The following is a 15,199-nucleotide window of genomic DNA, read 5'->3' as shown; positions in this document are numbered from 1 at the left end:
CCGGCGCTAAATTGGGCGCGTGATAAAGAGCAGGAAAAGATGGAGCACGGTCTGGAAAAACTAGGAGAAATGAAGAAATGGGTGAAAGAAATCCGGCTGTTTGCCATTGGTCTCTAGGTGTCTGCGTGGCAGCGAGGGAAAATTATTGAACATCTGATGCAGTTATGATAGTGTCAAAGCATTTCCACTCAAGTGACAGTTTGGCTACATTTCGATTATGACAGCCAAATGGAAGAGTTATTGCAAATTAATTCCAGCCCATCTAGTGGGCGGACATCGATTTGGCCCAGTCATTGCTGAATGGAAATGGAAAGAGCTAGCTCTCGTCTTTAATGGTCTAACTTTAAGATTTATATGAATTTGAAATATATCAAATAGTTGTTGAGGGTGCACTTTACATAAAAACATAATATATTAATAATATTCAATATTTGCGAGTAAATCATAACAACACAATGCAATTGTTTAGCTAATTCCCTTTTATTGTGACTGGGCAACAAGCCCATAATTCGTAAGTTATATGCTCACTACGCTGGTAACAATGTACTTTCTATATTGTTTACAAATGTAGGTATTTTATTTTCGGTCTCGCCGAATTGTAATAATTTACAAAATTTATGTATAAACTTTTTTATGTGTTTGTGCCACAGTCGCAGTTAATTTGGCAAAGTTTTGCGGCTTGTTCGGCGGTCAATTGTGTAATTTGTGTACAATTTATATCCTTAAGCTTAGGGGTGGCCACTTACTTCAATCAGGACATACATATATTTGCATATTCCACCTGAGCACTTTATCATTGATAGCTGAAGATAAAAGCTGAATTTAATATGAGGAATGAACTGGAAATGCCTGAATTAATATGGAAACTAAAAGCAACGAGATAGGCAAAGCAGTTATTTCTTCGTTTAAAACATTAAGTGAAAAGTGAGTATTACATTTACACAAAATAGGTCGAAAGGGTAAATATAAGTCAAATAAGGCGCAATTCACACCCACCTTTTGTACTGCAACCCTTTTGAAACTCGATGATACCTGGAGCTCTGCGCCCCTCTTAAATGGAGCAGTAGATGCAGATTGAGCTTACCTACACTGGCTATTTTGGGCGTATGGGCTTAGGGGCGTGGCGGTGGCTATAAAGGGATGGGCTATAATTAAAGCAGGCAACGTGTTATCAGACTTAATATGTAATACATTCTAGTGGTCAGTTTGTATGGGTGTTGGGTGCTGCACAAAGTTGGCCAAAACAATGGGGCCCTCGCCCTATTGTTTCGGATTTGACCCTACGCTCGAGTGTTTGTATGCACGGCCGATTTGGCCCTTTTGTTTTGGCTTATTGTTTTTGAAATGCACATAAAATGCGTTTGTCTTTGTCCTCTCTGTTCGAATGCAAGCGTTTTAGAATCATATTTTATTGATAGCCGGCAGGGTGGCTGCTACCAGTGCAATCGAGTTTTGCGGCCTTAATCGGGGAAACACCATTAGGGCACTCGTAGTTTATCAATGATAATATATAGAATATATATTTTATTTTAAGTATGTAAATGTCTATTTTCGATTATCGCACCTGACCTAATCTCTACGCAATTTCAAGTGGGAGATACGTTATTAAACAGTATAAGCTTTTATAGATGAAATACTCATTAAAACCACTTTTGTTTAAAATGATGTTTGCTTATTTTATAGTAAAAAGTGTAGCTTCCATACATTATCATTTGTTTATAAACATATATGAACTCTGCGATCTTTAAAGCAAAGCTCTCTGAAAAAGCACAAAGATAATGAAAAACACTCTCTTCTGTTGCCGATATTTGTGTAATTAATGAAAAGCTACATATATAGTAGGGTTTCATGTATTGTTGTTTACCATTGACAAATCATTCCACGGAGAGATCTTGACCATGTTGCGTCTCACAGTAAAGCACGGCCTGCGGGCCAGTTCCCAGCTGGCTGCCACCAGAAACCCAGATGTATCATCGTACGTCCAGCAGCTGGAATCGGAATGGGAGGGCGCCAAACCCTTTAGGGAACTTCCCGGACCGACACGCTGGCAATTGTTCCGCGGCTTCCAGAAGGGGGGTCAGTACCACCAGCTGGGCATGGATGATGTGATGCGGCTGTACAAAAAGCAGTTCGGCGACATATGCCTGATACCCGGATTGTTCGGCATGCCATCCACTGTGTTCACGTTCAATGTGGAAACCTTTGAGAAGGTCTATCGCACCGAAGGTCAGTGGCCCGTCCGCGGTGGCGCCGAACCCGTCCTCCACTACCGCAGTAAGCGGAAGGATGAGTTTTTCAAGAACTGCATGGGATTGTTCAGCAAGTGAGTTAAAATAAGTTTAAAACATCCGCAAAAAATCAACCTACTCAACTAAAGCTTTTTCAATCTATTTATCTAAACGTACGTTATAAGCCAATACAATTCATATATCTCACATAAAATAATTTAAATTATTAACTTATTACATATGCTGGCTCTTTTAATCGGCTTACATTCAATTTCAGTGGCGCGGAATGGGGAAAGAATAGGAGTGCCGTGAATCCCGTCCTGATGCAGCACCGAAATGTGGCTATCTATCTGAAGCCGATGCAGCGCGTCAATCGACAGTTTGTGAATCGCATCCGCGAGATGCGCGATAAGGAGTCCCAAGAAGTGCCCGGTGACTTCATGAACACCATCAACCATATGACCTTCGAGTCAGTGGCGACAGTGGCCCTTGACAGGGAATTGGGACTACTCCGTGAAGCCAACCCGCCGCCGGAGGCCAGTAAACTGTTCAAGAATATCGAAGTCCTAATGGATTCCTTCTTCGACCTGGGCGTGAGACCATCGTTGTACAGGTACATCTCCACACCCACCTACAAGAAGTTCAGTCGGGCGATGGATGAAATCTTCGACACCTGTTCGATGTACGTAAATCAGGCCATAGAAAGGATCGATCGGAAATCTTCACAAGGCGATTCAAGCGATCATAAGAGTGTTCTCGAGCAGTTGCTGCAAATCGATAGGAAGCTCGCCGTTGTTATGGCCATGGACATGCTGATGGGAGGAGTTGATACCACCAGTACGGCTATCTCTGGAATACTGCTCAATCTGGCCAAGAATCCGGAGAAGCAGCAAAGGCTCAGGGAGGAAGTTCTAAGCAAACTAACTTCGCTGGATAGCGAGTATACTGTGGAGGATATGAAATCACTTCCGTATCTGAGGGCGGTCATCAAGGAATCGCTCCGAGTGTATCCAGTCACCTTTGGTAATGCCCGATCCGCCGGAGCTGATGTTGTCCTCGATGGCTATCGAATCCCCAAGGGCACCAAGCTTTTGATGACCAACAGCTTTTTGCTTAAGGACGACCGACTGTATCCCCGGGCAAAGGAATTCATCCCGGAACGCTGGTTGCGCCGAAAGGACGACGACAAGTCGGATGTCCTGATGAACAAGGACTTAAATGCCTTTATCTACTTGCCGTTCGGATTCGGACCACGCATGTGCGTGGGCAAAAGGATTGTGGATCTTGAAATGGAACTCACGGTGGCCAACTTGGTGCGAAATTTTCATATTGAATATAACTATCCCACTGAAAAGCCATATAAGTGCAGGTTTTTGTACAAGCCCAATATTCCTCTGAAATTCAAGTTTACCGATCTGAAATATTAAAATGTGATAAAGCATATATTGTCTTAATATTATTCAAAGCTCTGTGGTGCTTCACTTTTTGTGAAGCTTTCATGTGAATATCTATATATCCAGCAAATGAGGTAAATTATAATTAATATCTTGTATCTGTCCAAAATCACATAGTTCTTTTTTAAATTTTGTTTACCTTGGTTATTTGACCTTGATTTGTAAAATATTGAGCTTTTGTATAACTTCATTACATTTTAAAATAGCACTTATAAAAATGAACGACCTACAGCAAAGTACATTTTCCTCTTTAAGTAAACTTAGTGAAAGCATTCATTAAACTAAAAACGTGTTTTTAAAATATATTGGTCTGCAATACAGATATCCAATTGGTAAAAGTTAAACTTTTAGTTTGTGTGTAATGTAGATGTAAAAAATATTATTCGTTAACATTTGACTATGCGACGTTAGTCCAGCAAGAATTTTTACAGAAGGGCAACAGCTGTTGCTGGGAATTCCCCACGTCTGGTCACACCAATCCTGACAAACAGAAGTGATTCATACAAATCCTCCCATAAAAACAACGTAGATTGATCAAATTCCTCGGTTTGAGTTGCAAACCAACACCTAATAATTTTTCTTCTATCGTCATTGTAAATTCATCAAGCTGGGTAACGACATGTCTACGAGTTCCATGGAAAGTAAGTGCAGCATAGCGATGACGCCAGACGAAAATTCCTAATGACCCACACCTCTTTTTTTCGCCCCCAGAACACCTTTTCAATCTAAAGTTTGCCGTAAAGGAATTGGAACGAAATTCCAAGAAATGTGAGAAGGAGGAGAAGCTGGAGAAGGCCAAGGCTAAGAAGGCGATCCAGAAGGGCAACATGGACGTGGCCCGCATTCACGCAGAGAATGCAATCCGCCAGAAGAACCAGGCGGTTAACTACCTCAGGATGAGTGCCCGAGTGGATGCAGTGGCCAGTAGGGTCCAGTCCGCACTCACCACCCGCAAGGTCACCGGCTCCATGGCCGGCGTGGTCAAGGCCATGGATGCAGCTATGAAGGGCATGAACCTGGAGAAGATTTCCTCCCTGATGGAGAAGTTTGAATCGCAGTTCGAAGACCTGGACGTCCAGAGCTCGGTAATGGAGGGCACCATGTCCGACACGGTAACCACCTCGGTGCCCCAGGGCGATGTCGACAATCTGCTCCAGCAAGTGGCCGACGAGGCTGGCCTGGAACTCAACATGGAGCTGCCCAGCGGAGTCCAGAGCCAATCCGTTGGAGCCTCGACAGCAGTATCCCAAGAGCAAGACGAGCTCACCCAGCGACTGGCACGTCTCCGCCAGGCTGAATAAAAATAGCGAAGCCCTGCCCGTTGAATTTCTGTTATAGCAATTAAGTACATTCAAAATATAAATAAGTATAAACTCAGTGATTGGAAGTCTATTGATGCCGCTTCTTTGTCTGTCTACCATAATCAGAAGAATTGTCATGAATCTTTAAGTGTATGCCGTTTTTATAAGCCTCAAGCGGATTATGATTTAGATGCTTTTCTAATGCAATATACGATAATCATGTTTTAAAGGCTTTGTTGTTATAGTTATTTGAAGACCTGCCAATTTTTGTTACTTGTTTACTTGGAAAGATATAGCTCAATTTGAAAATAGAAATGGTTCTGAGGCAATCACAACTTTCATTGTTTTGGATACTATAATCCATTTGTTGGTTCAGCTTTTAATTGTCTTAATAATATATTTAAAAGTATACATGCACTTTATCTTAAAACTAGAACACGCCAAGCAATCGCTATGACTCAGGTCAACAGTTGAGGTGGAGGTTGTAGATGCGGAGGCGCAATGACTGGATTGGGATTAATGGGAGGCTGTTTGGCTTTTTGCTTTCGGGGTTTCCGGGCAGCTGGAGTATTGGGTCCAGGCTCAGACCCGGGTGCTCCTGTTTCATCCGCCGCCTGCTTGTTTTTGGGCTTCGGTCCTCGGCGCTTCTGCTCGGTTTTCCCTTTGGGATGTGGAGCCACCATGGGAACGGATCGCCAGTTGTCGCCGTGCTTATCTAGTCGCCGTTTCAGAAGCTCCACGTCATGATTGCGCCTTCTTACTATCTTTTTGATCCCATTTACTCTGGAAAGTAGGTATTGCACATGTTTGTTTACGTTTCGTGGAGCATAAAAATGACGGTTACCTCATCACACATCGCTCATTTTCCGCCTGAATCCTTTGGCACCTGTCATACAGCTTTTCCACCAGCTGCTTGTACATAACTTCTTTCTTATTTAGCAACATTTTATACAGATATTGGTTATAGTTAAATATTTAGAAATGTTTTTATTTACGCCATGGCTCAGTGTGGCCAGATTGACGAATTTGTATTTGCTCCATCTGCCGAAAAAGGCGCTGCCACCTCATATTTATTGAAAAACGGAGTAGTTAGTTAGTCTTATTGAACTAAATTAAGCAAAAGTGAATAAAAACTTTTATATTTTTTAATTTGCTATAACGGTTAATGCTTTTATTAAAATCAATCTTTTTAAATTGAATATCCAGTTCTTAAGAACTATTTCCCATATATGTTATTCCGCACCAGCCTGGCAACTCTCTCATTTTGCAAACAGCCGTGTTAAGCAAACCGACAATTAGTAACTTATGTAGTTCCACAACAACAACCGGCATGCCAAACAAATCTTCCAAAGCAGACAGGAAGACACCCACAAGCAAATAGAAATAGTATTTGCACCAACTATTATGTCTGCAGCCAACATGCCGACGACAACAGGAGCTCAGGGATCGGGAAACCAAGTTCCCAGAACTAGCACTACGATTGTAAACCACTTCCGGGAGTTGATCAAGGAACCGAAGAACCTCGACGAGGCTGCCAACTATCTGTTCCAGACGCTGCTCGACGACGCCGTAGTCGGAATCTTCAACGAGACACATCACCTGCGAAAGTCCGGGAATCTAGCCGCCCTGGACGGAGTGCCGGAGGACTCGACCTATCGGATGTGCGAAATGCCCAACCTGGACATATTCGGGATCTCAACGGCCAAAAAACCAATGGACTGCACCTGCCCCAACTGTGATCGCCTGGTTGCCGCCGCCCGCTTCGCCCCGCACCTGGAAAAGTGCATGGGCATGGGCCGTATTTCGTCGCGAATCGCCTCTCGTCGCTTGGCCACCAAAGAGGGCGCCACATCCGCCCACCTGCACTCCTCGGGAAATACCGGAGGCACTGATGATGAGGACGACGTGGACTGGTCGTCCGACAAGCGCCGAAAGAAATCAAACCAGAACTCAAGGAACAACGGCTCCAAGAAGAACAATGGCAAAACCTTTTAGTCAGTGCTAACAATCTATTTCGTAGCTTATTCTGCCATAAAAGAACACCTTTAAATCAGTCACCAAAGTATTCTAAACTAATGGGATTTTGGTGATCGACTCCTGCTCTTATTTTAGATGATTACTAGGTGTCTAGTAACCATTTGAATAGGAATGAAGCAGTTAGTGGTAATATCTAATCAATTAATATCTAGATATCATAGAACAAGATTAATTTATCTTTAAAGTAAATACGAGGTTTCAAACATAGACTTCCCCGGTGCTAAATGAAGTAATTCAAAGTATTAATATAAAAGCACGCCTTAAAATCCTATTTTACAACTTAAAGAGTATATATTTTTTTTAATTTCCCTCCTTGTCAATGGCAAACACCCGGATATGGTCAACCACCAATGGTGTCCAATCAGAATTTCTAGATAATTCCTCGAATTGTTTGTCCGCTTTGGGGTGGGTGTTTGAAAAGGGCTTGTGTTTCATCTCCAGAATATCGTCATTGAAATTTACATTTCCGCCGGCGGTTAGACCCAGGACTAGATGGCACTAAAAACGAATGATCATAGAGATATTAAAACTTTAAAGAACTATTAGAGAGAGGGGTCTTACCTCATGTTTTTGAAATGGTTCAAGAAGTGTCGCATTGTTTACTGCTCCGAAGAACTCGCCATCGAACTTAAAGATAATTTTATCAGTCTGCCAGATAATAGTGTAGTCGTGAAATCCGTCCCCATAGTAATAATCCTCATTCCTGACTACAAAATGCTCAATTGGATTCGGTTCGGCTCCTGTTTTGTTCCACACCACAATGCCTCCGAACAGAGAACTTCCGTCGAGGGCAGACTGGTGTTTGTCCTGCAGAACATAATTGCCCCTGGCGTACAAGCGAATATGATCGAAAAAATCATCATCAGACTTATCCATATTGGGCACCAGAAGAATGTCTAAGGTAATCAAAAAAATGTAACGATTTCCAGCTATAAAAACTAAGTATCCACTCACTTGGAAATAACCAATCGCCCTTGGGCATTTTAGCTCTGATCTCAACTCGCCCATATTTAAAGGTGAAGTCCGTGTGCATATTGGAGGATCTGAATGTCTTGGAGACCCAAGGCTCCCGTTTCGATCTTCTTGACCCCCTACCACACTCTTTTCTTTTGGCCAGACCCTCCTTTTTGCTGGTGCAGCCCAGAAGAATCTTACTGCGCTCATCTTTGGTGATTGATATGTGCAAATTGTTGTTGGTTATATTCGAATTGTCAGGATCGTCCACAAAGGAAACAAATTCCTGGTTTTTCCCGCCAGTATTGCGATACCTAACCTCGTGTATCCAGTTATCCGTGAGCTTCTGATCGTTCTCAAAGTTGTCTTCGAAGAGCAAGTCCCCGCTGGAGAATCCACTTCTATGAGAACATTCTGATAACGTTTCTGAAGAATTTATCTTAGCAGGCTTGCATTTGGCGGCCATTTCTATGAGGTCAGTACTTGAGGTTAATCTAGACCCATCAAGTAACTGGCCAATTCCATTATCGTTGATTTTATACTCCGAAAACTGAGTTGCAATCCTATTTTTTCTCTCCACCACAGTTTGAATTCTTAGTTTGGCATTGGGCTCAATGGTACTTTGTAACTCAATCTTTGCACTCCATGGGCTCTCATTTGCGAACGAATATGCATTGTTATCGCACTCTTTGTCAACCAACTCGGCTTGAAAATATATGGACTCAATCCCTTCCAGATCCCCGGGTAACATTATGGATACCTCCCTGCCCTTCACATTTACCACTGGATGCGGCAAATCCAGGGCAATCATCAAAGAGACAAGACTGCCTAACCAAATTAGAAGAACACAGCCTTTCCACATGGCGGCTAAGTGAGACTGTCGATTTACATGGATTCTTCTTAGCTACCAGAAAATCCAGTCTTGCAATCATTGTGATAACCTGTGGGTTACTGCATTCCCTGATTAATAGCATATACGCTCTCTAACTTTCGCTGTTCTCTTGTAAAAATATGATAGATATGATCAGATTGGTTTAGGTGAATAGAACACTGTAAATAGCTCAGATATAGTTTTTTTTATTGAAAGAAATCTTTTTTTCATAGATCACAGTGTCTTCAGACCAAATATTTAATTAAATGTTATAGCTTAATAAAATCACACAAGGCATATTTATTCCTCATACTCATTGGTTGAATAAACATTAATATTTTTTATGACCATCACAGCTTGGTCCCAAATGGGTGCATTGGTTACGGCCTTTTTAATTTTCGATGATAGGCCCGTTTCGAAATTGCGATAGCTCTTTTGCTCTGGCGGAATGCGGTTATCCGGAAAATTGTACTCCCCGCCGACAGTTAGGAACAATTCGATATGGCGCTGAGAAGTTGGAATTTTAATGCAAAATAATTGGTATTATTAAGTAAACTTACCTCTGTTTGACTTAGTTCTTGGACAATCGTTGAATTGGTTATTTGAGCAAAGGTGCGACCATTTATCTTAAAGGTAACACTCTTCTCCTTCCAAATAGCCGTGTAAGTGTGAAAGTCATTCCCATAGTGATTGTCCCTACTGGCGAACTCCTCCAATTCGTAGGTGCGTGTTCCATAATCATTAAGGATTGCCCGGCATAAAGGGTTCTCCCACCGATCTCGTTGCTGGCGAAATCAGTTAGCTTCTTGTTGCCCCGGACAATGGCAATTCGAATGGCATCGTGATTAACTGAAGACAGTGTGAGTCCTAAATAAAGGATTGTTATCCTTGTTACTTTTCATTAAGTTCGAAACTACCTGGGAATAGAAAGTCTCCAATGGGCATCTTGGCTTCAATGTCTATGCGGCAGTACTTAAATGTATCCAATGAGATTAGTTTTGCCGAATCGAAGGGAGGCATAAACTTTCGAAATGGCAATCTGTACTTCTTCTCGCCGCATCTTTGATTGGAATCCCTTTTCGTATAAGTGCAGTTCTCCAAATAGAAGGGGTTTTTCGACCCATAGTTGGATTTGGTTACCTTTAGGTGGAGCATGTTATTTTCCACATACGAATTGGCTTTTCGATTCACAAAGGCCACTCCCTCATAGTGAGGTTCCAGTAGCTGTGATTGCACAACGTGCTTCCAGTTTTTCAAAGGATTTTCACTATCTGCAAAGGATTCGGAGAACAACAGCCTACCGCTGCAGCTAATGGGTTTGCCTCTGTGGTGGGAAATCGTGGGCAGACAGTATTTCGTGGAGCTACGTAGCTTCTCACAATCTATACTTTTCTCGGATGATGGGAGGAATTTCCGTAGAGGTTCTACCGAGGCACTGTTTTCTCCCAAGGATCTGATCCTGAAGCTCTCGATCACAGTTTCGTTTTGATGGGTCTCTACGACGGCGGATATTTTGAGGGTACCATTGCCCAGGTATTCCCGTATAACCCACGGATGCCCGATGCTCGGGTCCAATCTATAGTCATAGAAGGGACACTTGTCCCCTTCGTACTCAGTGTAAAAGAGCACCGACCTAATATGATGATCCCCTATTTTATTTATTAATAGATTTTAGGCAGCAAAATGTGTGGCCATCTTACCTGGCAGCGATGCCCAAATCCACGGATCGTTTTCAGTGACATTCACCAAAAGCTGAGGAACCCGAAAGGAATCCAAGCCGATCAACTGGCTTAGTATTAATGCCAACCATAGACTCATCTCCATCCTGTCAGATAAGCAACCATACTGAAGCACCCGAGTTCACTGAGTTTCTCTCGGAGCTTTATTTATTTATAGATCTATAGATTTCGATCGGCACATTCACTTATATGTAATTATAATATAAACATCTACATATATCATGGATTTAAGTTATCAGTTGGCGAAGACTCGAACATAATCGATCTTCAAGGCGGGCTGTTTCCATGTGGGTAGCCACTGATCTTGGGCCTGGTGGAACTGCAGCTTCGCCTGGGGATGGTAGTTGGCCCAAGGCTTCTCATAAGTGGCGGTGCGAAGATGGTCCACAAAGTCACCAAATCCGCCCACAGAGACGCCCAATGAAATGTAAAACTTCAATGGAAGATTAATTTAAATTAGATTCCTTAAATTTAGCTCACTGACTTACCATTTTATCAAACGGGGCCATGGGACCACCCTGCTTCCACCTGGGATTCTCGTCCAGTTCAGTGAAACCATTCAGCATCTCTCCATAGACCTGACCATCCACGGAGAAGAGCAGTCTATTGCTGCTCCAATCCAAGCTGTAGGTGTGGAAGTCATCGCCGAAATGGGATATCTTTCGCTTGCTCAGCCACAAGTCCTCCCTTTGGTGGGCATCCGTGGAGAGTACGGGTCCTCCGTATAGAGATCTACCGTCGACGAGCTTTCCGCGCGGCATCCTCAGCACGGAGTTACCCCTGGCCAAGGCGACTCTCAGCTGTCCGGATTCGTAGCCCGATTGCCCGTACCATTCGGTGAGGGGTTCGAGTAGTAGGAGTGGTACCTTATGAAGAGTGGGGAATATCAATTTCAAAGCTAACATGTTGTAGTTGCATAATCTCACTTACTATCCAATCCCCCTTTGGTAGCTTGGCTCGGATCTCAATGCGTCCGTATTGAAAGGCAAATGTGTCCTTGGTGCTGACTCGGGGTGTAACAATGGGTGGCATTATTCCACTGGGTCCACTGCCCGTGGAATGTAGGATACACTCCTTATTTCTGTTGTGCGTTCCGGTACAACGCTCCGAGAGATCGAGCCTGGAGTTGGCTATGGAGAGATCCGGGCGATAGCTGGACCAAAGAAGCGGCTCAATCACCAAGTCGCCATCGTGAACTTTGGCCTTTCCGTCGTACAAGACGAACTCTGCATCCTTGGAGTCCAGGGGCAGGCGAACATCATGTATCCACAGAGATTCATTCAGCTGATCAAAGGTCTCCTCAAACAGAAGTTGTCCCTTACATATGGAAACACCAATTTGCGGCGAGACCTGGGTTTCAGAAGGTTCACAGACGGAGGGAGCGGTGGGTTCCAAAGCACTGCCCTCAGTACTTAGCTGGTTGTCATCCGTAAAGTCATCATCACCGGGCGAACATCCCTTGGGCCGATACTCTCCTCCGAGATTGCAGACTGGCAGTGGCTGCGCCAGATCTTGGTACACAGCCTTTTGGTGCTGCACACTTGTCCAAAGGTATAGAACATCTTGGGCTCTCAAGGGAACCGAACTGAAGTTGGTCGTCCACCTGCCGTTCTGGGGTTCAGTCATTCTCACGTTGTACTGTCCCTCGTTGATGAAGGATGTGAAATTCCGATTGCGATTCACATTAAAGGCCACCACTTTCACACCCTCTTCATCTAAAAAAAAATATCAAAATGGGATAAGTTAGCAAGTTCATTTGCAATGAAAATAAATTACTTTGTAGCTGATTATAACTATAAACATTGTTCGGTTTTTTATGGCTCTCCAGAGATCGTAAGGTGAAGAAAAAGATTAAGAAGCTATGTACAAAGAGGCTGGATCATTCCTTACTTACCCGGTATAGAAACGCTGAATCCAGTCTCAAGGAGCTCCACAGTCGGTGTGGGGATCTTGTAGCCAATGGTGCATCCAAAACCAATGAGCAGAAGGATTCCAATGCACAATCCTGACATTTTGAATCCTCGCTTTTAGCACTTTTCCCCAAGAATCCGAAGCCTCTGACTCAATCTGTGTGTCTATCTCACTGGCAGACCGGTTTCTGTCGCTGGTGAGGAGCGATTACTATTATTTGTTTACTTTAAGTTGGTCCGGACAATCGCGATTCGGCGTATGCAAATCCACATTGATATCAGCCCCAGCTGCGATCTGGCCTCTCTGGGACTTAGACATTTTTTAATCATCCCGTAGACCCCGAAAAATTAGTTCTATCGTAGCCCCTCCTCAGTGATCCACCTTCGAGTGGAAGCTTAAACAGCTGATGAGATAACAAAAGCTCGTTTTACACGACTAAAAATGTATGCTTACAATTTAAAAAATTCGAAATATTTTTCTCAAAGAAATGGGAATTAAATAATGTATTTATGGGTTTTTATTCTCCTTATTCCGCTTACTGTTAAAATAAAAGTTCATTAGATTTATAGAAAAATTGAACAAAGTTATCAATATTTTGAGTATTTTGATTTGAGTGCAGCTATAATCGAGGGAAACTTGAGCCGGGACAAGCTTTTGAGATCAATATTTTCAATCTGATGCAGCAGTCCCACCGCAGAGCTTCTCAGATTAATACGTTAATCGGATTCTAGTTAGTACACATATTAAGAGTAATTAAAACTGCGTCATGAGGTGGAAAACTCTGCAATGTTTTTTATTGCTCATTTCAAGCAATGAAATCTTGGGTTTCAAGATCCCCAGTATTGATTTTGAAATGCTAAAGAACGAAGGATTCGAGGTGTCCATACCAGGTGAATTGTACAACATTTTAATGGTTAAATGAATAACATTAAAAATGTCGATGATTTTGCTAATTTATTCATATGGGAAAAGCTTTGAAGTGTATTTGCAAAGATCAGACATAGGTTCAATAGTAAAAAAATACGTTTTTAAACCAAATAAATTGTTGGATTAGCAAATTCAGTCTAGACTAACTCTTATTTGAATAATTACTTTTAGTAACGATACGTTGTTGCTTTTTTTCGCTCCAGATGAGCCTGGCATACAGCGGGTTTTCTACATGTTCCAAATAGACGACACTTGTCCGGCTCTAATGGACTACATCACGGAGGCAGTGAACGGAAGTTGGGCTTCCAAGCAAAAGATGAGTCTGCAGAACAACGACAAGCTGCAGATATCAATGCTGGTGCAGTTCAATGAGGAAATATTCGAAAAGAGTGAAACCAGGGTGATCATAAACACCCGGCTGCTGACCACCAAAGACTCCAGCTCGCGAAGCATAACCTTCCTTACAGGAGAGGGCGAGTGCCAGGCATACCTAGCTCCTGCACAGCAAGCCAAACGCTGCAAGCCCGCCCAAACGACAGTGAGCAATGGACGCCACACCTGTCAGGGTGAACTGATCTTCGAGGACAACTTCTCGGAGGCGCAGCTGAACAAGACCACCTGGAAGCATGACATCCGGTTAGTGAAATAAATTGACTCATTGGATGTGCCTAGATACTTATGTTTGACCACTTTTAAGACAGCGCATGTACCACGTGGAGGAGGAGCTGGTGGCCTTTGACGATGCCGCCCGCAACTGCTTTGTGAAGGAAGGCGAACTACACATTGTTCCCACTATCGCCACCGAGGTCACTGATGGCAGCTTCAAGCTGGGAGATCGCTGTACGGCCGTCGAAAGTCCGGAGCAGGAATGCAAAATTGCGCACGGCATCTTTTATAGCATCAAGCCTCCAGTTTTCTCCGCCCAAATTCACACCAGAAACTCTTTCAGTTTCAAATTTGGCAAAATCGTCGTACGGGCCAAGTTGCCCAAGGGGGATTGGCTTTTCCCCTGTGCGTAACTTACTAACTTACCTTTTCTTATTACGAAAACTGTTTCATTTTTAATTTATTCAAGATCTGATGCTCCAACCGGTTTCCACTTACGCGGAGACCCACTATGCCAAACAACTGAGTAGGTTGCAAAAACTTCAACAGCTCTAAAGTTTCCATTTTGTCTTATGCTAACTTTATACCTTACTTTCAGGAATTGCATATGCCCGAGGTAATGCCAATTTGAGGACGAAACAAGGAGATGATATTTCCGGGAACCACTTATATGGCGGCGGTGTGGTTTGGCACCACGGGAATGCAGTGCAGTTCCTTAAGGACAAGATAAGCAACAGCCACTACGGGAACGACTTTCACAACTACACCATGATCTGGCAGAGGGATAAGATTACCCTGATGGTGGACGAGGAGGTTTATGGGGAGCTGTACGACGGACTGCCATTCTTCAACGAGAAGTGCTTTATTATCTTTGGCGTTACGGTGGGCGGCTTCCTGAACTTCGACGATAGTCTATTGGCCAAGGATGTCAAGCCCTATAAAAACAGGGAACCCCGGGCTGCACTCTCATTTTGGCAGCACCGCGACGCTTGGGCCCCCACTTGGGGCAGGCACAGCGCCATGGTCATAGATTATGTTAGGGTTTATGCGGAGTAGCTGTGGCAATTGTCACAAATATATAAATAAAGTACTTAATCATCAATCATCGTTTCATATTCAAAAGATGTTTCTGAAGTCGAAAGACATATCGATACCTGGAATTGTGCTCTTA

At 43.2% G+C, this 15,199-nt stretch overlaps 9 protein-coding genes across 9 annotated transcripts; 4 read left to right on the top strand and 5 right to left on the bottom strand.

The window, feature by feature from the left end:
* The first annotated feature begins 1,867 nt into the window (after positions 1–1,867).
* LOC6618336 (probable cytochrome P450 12c1, mitochondrial) lies at positions 1,868–3,671 on the top strand. Its single transcript, XM_002042572.2, has 2 exons — positions 1,868–2,323; positions 2,506–3,671. The coding sequence occupies exons 1-2, from the start codon at positions 1,899–1,901 to the stop codon at positions 3,653–3,655; spliced, it is 1,575 nt and encodes a 524-aa protein (XP_002042608.1). The 5' UTR covers positions 1,868–1,898; the 3' UTR covers positions 3,656–3,671.
* A 483-nt stretch (positions 3,672–4,154) lies between these two features.
* On the top strand, positions 4,155–5,212 carry LOC6618335 (charged multivesicular body protein 1b). Its single transcript, XM_002042571.2, has 2 exons — positions 4,155–4,323; positions 4,394–5,212. The coding sequence occupies exons 1-2, from the start codon at positions 4,302–4,304 to the stop codon at positions 4,981–4,983; spliced, it is 612 nt and encodes a 203-aa protein (XP_002042607.1). The 5' UTR covers positions 4,155–4,301; the 3' UTR covers positions 4,984–5,212.
* Positions 5,213–5,354: 142 nt separating this feature from the next.
* LOC6618334 (TCF3 fusion partner homolog) lies at positions 5,355–6,006 on the bottom strand. Its single transcript, XM_002042570.2, has 2 exons — positions 5,828–6,006; positions 5,355–5,766 (listed from the first exon to the last, which is right to left on the bottom strand). Exons 1-2 carry the CDS (start codon positions 5,926–5,928, stop codon positions 5,442–5,444), a joined length of 426 nt encoding a protein of 141 aa, XP_002042606.1. The 5' UTR covers positions 5,929–6,006; the 3' UTR covers positions 5,355–5,441.
* A 231-nt stretch (positions 6,007–6,237) lies between these two features.
* Positions 6,238–7,040, top strand: LOC6618333 (SAGA-associated factor 11 homolog). The gene has a single exon (XM_032717557.1). It carries the CDS (start codon positions 6,388–6,390, stop codon positions 6,976–6,978), a length of 591 nt encoding a protein of 196 aa, XP_032573448.1. The 5' UTR covers positions 6,238–6,387; the 3' UTR covers positions 6,979–7,040.
* LOC116800920 (gram-negative bacteria-binding protein 2) lies at positions 6,973–7,706 on the bottom strand. The gene is given in 3 exon segments (XM_032717558.1): positions 6,973–7,518; positions 7,582–7,686; positions 7,689–7,706. Coding segments are annotated over 3 exon segments (321 nt in total). The 3' UTR covers positions 6,973–7,320.
* Positions 7,707–7,717: 11 nt separating this feature from the next.
* LOC116800993 (gram-negative bacteria-binding protein 2-like) lies at positions 7,718–8,785 on the bottom strand. Its single transcript, XM_032718050.1, has 3 exons — positions 7,975–8,785; positions 7,793–7,916; positions 7,718–7,727 (listed from the first exon to the last, which is right to left on the bottom strand). The coding sequence occupies exons 1-3, from the start codon at positions 8,783–8,785 to the stop codon at positions 7,718–7,720; spliced, it is 945 nt and encodes a 314-aa protein (XP_032573941.1).
* A 336-nt stretch (positions 8,786–9,121) lies between these two features.
* LOC6618332 (gram-negative bacteria-binding protein 2) lies at positions 9,122–10,690 on the bottom strand. The gene is made up of 4 exons (XM_032717556.1): positions 10,546–10,690; positions 9,763–10,494; positions 9,406–9,712; positions 9,122–9,352 (listed from the first exon to the last, which is right to left on the bottom strand). The coding sequence occupies exons 1-3, from the start codon at positions 10,667–10,669 to the stop codon at positions 9,468–9,470; spliced, it is 1,101 nt and encodes a 366-aa protein (XP_032573447.1). The 5' UTR covers positions 10,670–10,690; the 3' UTR covers positions 9,122–9,352; positions 9,406–9,467.
* LOC6618331 (gram-negative bacteria-binding protein 1) lies at positions 10,679–12,856 on the bottom strand. The gene is made up of 4 exons (XM_002042567.2): positions 12,479–12,856; positions 11,515–12,299; positions 11,073–11,450; positions 10,679–11,017 (listed from the first exon to the last, which is right to left on the bottom strand). Exons 1-4 carry the CDS (start codon positions 12,594–12,596, stop codon positions 10,820–10,822), a joined length of 1,479 nt encoding a protein of 492 aa, XP_002042603.1. The 5' UTR covers positions 12,597–12,856; the 3' UTR covers positions 10,679–10,819.
* A 304-nt stretch (positions 12,857–13,160) lies between these two features.
* On the top strand, positions 13,161–15,130 carry LOC6618330 (gram-negative bacteria-binding protein 2). Its single transcript, XM_002042566.2, has 5 exons — positions 13,161–13,385; positions 13,626–14,058; positions 14,120–14,433; positions 14,498–14,554; positions 14,627–15,130. The coding sequence occupies exons 1-5, from the start codon at positions 13,262–13,264 to the stop codon at positions 15,082–15,084; spliced, it is 1,386 nt and encodes a 461-aa protein (XP_002042602.2). The 5' UTR covers positions 13,161–13,261; the 3' UTR covers positions 15,085–15,130.
* The last annotated feature ends 69 nt before the right edge of the window (positions 15,131–15,199 follow it).

The sequence above is a fragment of the Drosophila sechellia genome, chromosome 3L (genome assembly GCF_004382195.2).
Source record: "Drosophila sechellia strain sech25 chromosome 3L, ASM438219v1, whole genome shotgun sequence".
Classification (NCBI taxonomy): domain Eukaryota; kingdom Metazoa; phylum Arthropoda; class Insecta; order Diptera; family Drosophilidae; genus Drosophila; species Drosophila sechellia.
Note: the sequence above shows the minus strand (reverse complement) of the source record. Positions and strands in the feature narration are given on the sequence as shown.

Coding starts and splice junctions, on each gene's coding strand:
- LOC6618336 (XM_002042572.2), top strand. CDS start 1,899: ATGTTGCGTCTCACAGTAAAGCACGGCCTGCGGGCCAGTTCCCAGCTG. Junction 2,324..2,505: donor TGCATGGGATTGTTCAGCAA/GTGAGTTAAAAT, acceptor ATTCAATTTCAG/TGGCGCGGAATGGGGAAAGA.
- LOC6618335 (XM_002042571.2), top strand. CDS start 4,302: ATGTCTACGAGTTCCATGGAAA. Junction 4,324..4,393: donor GTCTACGAGTTCCATGGAAA/GTAAGTGCAGCA, acceptor TTTCGCCCCCAG/AACACCTTTTCAATCTAAAG.
- LOC6618334 (XM_002042570.2), bottom strand. CDS start 5,928: ATGTTGCTAAATAAGAAAGAAGTTATGTACAAGCAGCTGGTGGAAAAG. Junction 5,767..5,827: donor AATGAGCGATGTGTGATGAG/GTAACCGTCATT, acceptor CCTACTTTCCAG/AGTAAATGGGATCAAAAAGA.
- LOC6618333 (XM_032717557.1), top strand. CDS start 6,388: ATGTCTGCAGCCAACATGCCGACGACAACAGGAGCTCAGGGATCGGGA.
- LOC116800993 (XM_032718050.1), bottom strand. CDS start 8,785: ATGATTGCCCTGGATTTGCCGCATCCAGTGGTAAATGTGAAGGGCAGG. Junction 7,917..7,974: donor GGGCGATTGGTTATTTCCAA/GTGAGTGGATAC, acceptor TGATTACCTTAG/ACATTCTTCTGGTGCCCAAT.
- LOC6618332 (XM_032717556.1), bottom strand. CDS start 10,669: ATGGAGATGAGTCTATGGTTGGCATTAATACTAAGCCAGTTGATCGGC. Junction 10,495..10,545: donor GATTTGGGCATCGCTGCCAG/GTAAGATGGCCA, acceptor TAAATAAAATAG/GGGATCATCATATTAGGTCG. Junction 9,713..9,762: donor TGGAGACTTTCTATTCCCAG/GTAGTTTCGAAC, acceptor TCCTTTATTTAG/GACTCACACTGTCTTCAGTT.
- LOC6618331 (XM_002042567.2), bottom strand. CDS start 12,596: ATGTCAGGATTGTGCATTGGAATCCTTCTGCTCATTGGTTTTGGATGC. Junction 11,451..11,514: donor TACCAAAGGGGGATTGGATA/GTAAGTGAGATT, acceptor ACTCTTCATAAG/GTACCACTCCTACTACTCGA. Junction 11,018..11,072: donor TGGCCCCGTTTGATAAAATG/GTAAGTCAGTGA, acceptor CTTCCATTGAAG/TTTTACATTTCATTGGGCGT.
- LOC6618330 (XM_002042566.2), top strand. CDS start 13,262: ATGAGGTGGAAAACTCTGCAATGTTTTTTATTGCTCATTTCAAGCAAT. Junction 14,434..14,497: donor GGGGGATTGGCTTTTCCCCT/GTGCGTAACTTA, acceptor AATTTATTCAAG/ATCTGATGCTCCAACCGGTT. Junction 14,555..14,626: donor CCACTATGCCAAACAACTGA/GTAGGTTGCAAA, acceptor CCTTACTTTCAG/GAATTGCATATGCCCGAGGT.